The sequence below is a fragment of the Sinocyclocheilus grahami genome, unplaced genomic scaffold (assembly GCF_001515645.1).
Source record: "Sinocyclocheilus grahami isolate Dianchi unplaced genomic scaffold, SAMN03320097.WGS_v1.1 scaffold365.1, whole genome shotgun sequence".
Taxonomy (NCBI): domain Eukaryota; kingdom Metazoa; phylum Chordata; class Actinopteri; order Cypriniformes; family Cyprinidae; genus Sinocyclocheilus; species Sinocyclocheilus grahami.
In genome coordinates, this window is record NW_015505544.1 from 932,641 (window position 1) to 934,468 (window position 1,828).

At 38.9% G+C, this 1,828-nt stretch overlaps 1 protein-coding gene across 1 annotated transcript in view; it reads right to left on the bottom strand.

The window, feature by feature from the left end:
* Positions 1-796, bottom strand: part of LOC107549183 (contactin-associated protein-like 2) — a 57,826-nt gene extending 57,030 nt beyond the window's left edge. Inside the window, exon 1 of the mRNA XM_016230174.1 lies at positions 699-796. Within this exon, the coding sequence (XP_016085660.1) occupies positions 699-796 (98 nt within the window). The remainder of the gene's footprint in view (positions 1-698) is intronic.
* Positions 797-1,828: the final 1,032 nt, after the last annotated feature.

Below are 1,828 nucleotides of genomic sequence, written 5' to 3' on the forward strand. Positions count from 1 at the left end.
CATGAGAGCATGTATACTAATGAGAGACTGAGGTGGTCATGTGTAATAAATGTAAGGTTACCTGCAGCGGATGATCCGGTCAGAAAGATCCTCGGAGCAGAGCTCCAGCTCAGAGGTCATGGGGGTGAGTACGATCCAAATATCATGATATCTGTATATCGAGGACAGGCCGAGATGGCTGTGTGGGTGTAACCATCTATAGTTCCTTGCAGTGTAAAAGAAGGCCCGGGACCTGTGCGGTTTTGTCCCTTGCTAGACGCCCTCAATGAGGTGCCGTTGCTGGGCTCAAACGATTATCTGTGATCATTTCATTTACAATAAATGCTTTGGGTGAGAGTGATCTAACGTTTAGGAGTCCAAACTTTAAACATTGTTTTTGTTCATTTATTTTAAATTTTTCTGGTTTAATCACGATCAGATTTTTTCTAGATCCTGCATTAAATTTATATTTTGACCTCACTATTTGGGGAACAGACACAGTCTTTATAGATTGGACAGCACAAATACTTCTATCATTTAAGCGGGTAGAACAAAAGTCATCAGGGCAGTTATTTGAGATTTGACTTACTAGTCATATGGAGTGCAGCATCCTGGAGATGTTGTCCGACATGACTTCCGCTCCGACTCTGCTGGGGTGCAAGCCATCGGCGCAAAAAAGCCTTGGACGCTCCCAGAAAAGATTCCAATTATTAACAAACCTCCATTGTTCCCGTGGTCTGGCGAACCTTCCTCCGTTCCTGTGGTAGATGACTGGATACGTCGTTGCGAGAGGATGTGGGATAGCGCTCATGTTCATCTTCAAAGAGCTGTACGAGTAACACCAAGCCAGCTTAGGGAGCCCTCGCCTGAGTATTGACTGTTAGCACTCCCTCTGTTTTCTCTGCAACCACTTCCTGTTTAGTGGCCATATTAACCTGGCCACCACATGACTACTTTGCGAAGTATTGACAGTTTATCCTGCCTTACCAAGCGTTTGTATCTCTGCCTTCTTACCACGTGTATGACCTGTTTATCTGTTTGTTTTGACTTCTCTTTTGGATTACCCCTTTTGCCTGGTTGGACTGCCTTACTGTGTTTTTGACCTCATTGCCTGTTTTTACTGACCCTGAGTTTGGTTTTGTTGGACTGCTTCAATAAACATCTGCTTATGGATTCTTCCTCGGCTTCCGACTCACCCTCATTACAACTGCATCCTTGTTTCTTTAAAAAACTAAAAAATAATAATAAATGTTACTGCAATATTTTGGTTTCAGTAGTGTAAAACATTAAAAAAATATATTTAAATGGTTTATGATTCACTTTTTGTTTTGATGATCAAAGTTATAAAAATTTAATAATTGTATTTTTTTTAATGGATTTTCATGTTTCAAGATTAAAAATTTTGGTCTGCAACAAGAGTAAGAAAATAAAATCTACATAAAAGAAGAATAGAGATGTATTTCAATATATAAACCAACCTCTAGAACAAGTGCCAGATTTGAAGAACCACCCACATACAAACCAATGGACTTACTTTATTTTTTAGTGCTGCGCCCCTCGGCCTTCAATAGACATGACATCCATCACAGAAATACCTAATAATATTTCAAAATTAGAATACAGTGAAGCTCATCTTGTTCAAAATGAATAGTCTTTTTCTCAAAAATATCATAAAATGCATAATTTTCCCCTGAATTATTGAAGATTCAGATTCACATTCACAAAATTCACATTTAAGGTGAAAGCTTCTTTGCAGGAAGATTTTTCAGAACTGATATAAATACCTCCAGCACTGCATTGAAGGGTTTTAGAATTCCATTAGTGCTTTGCACCCTTTAGCCAAGAGAAT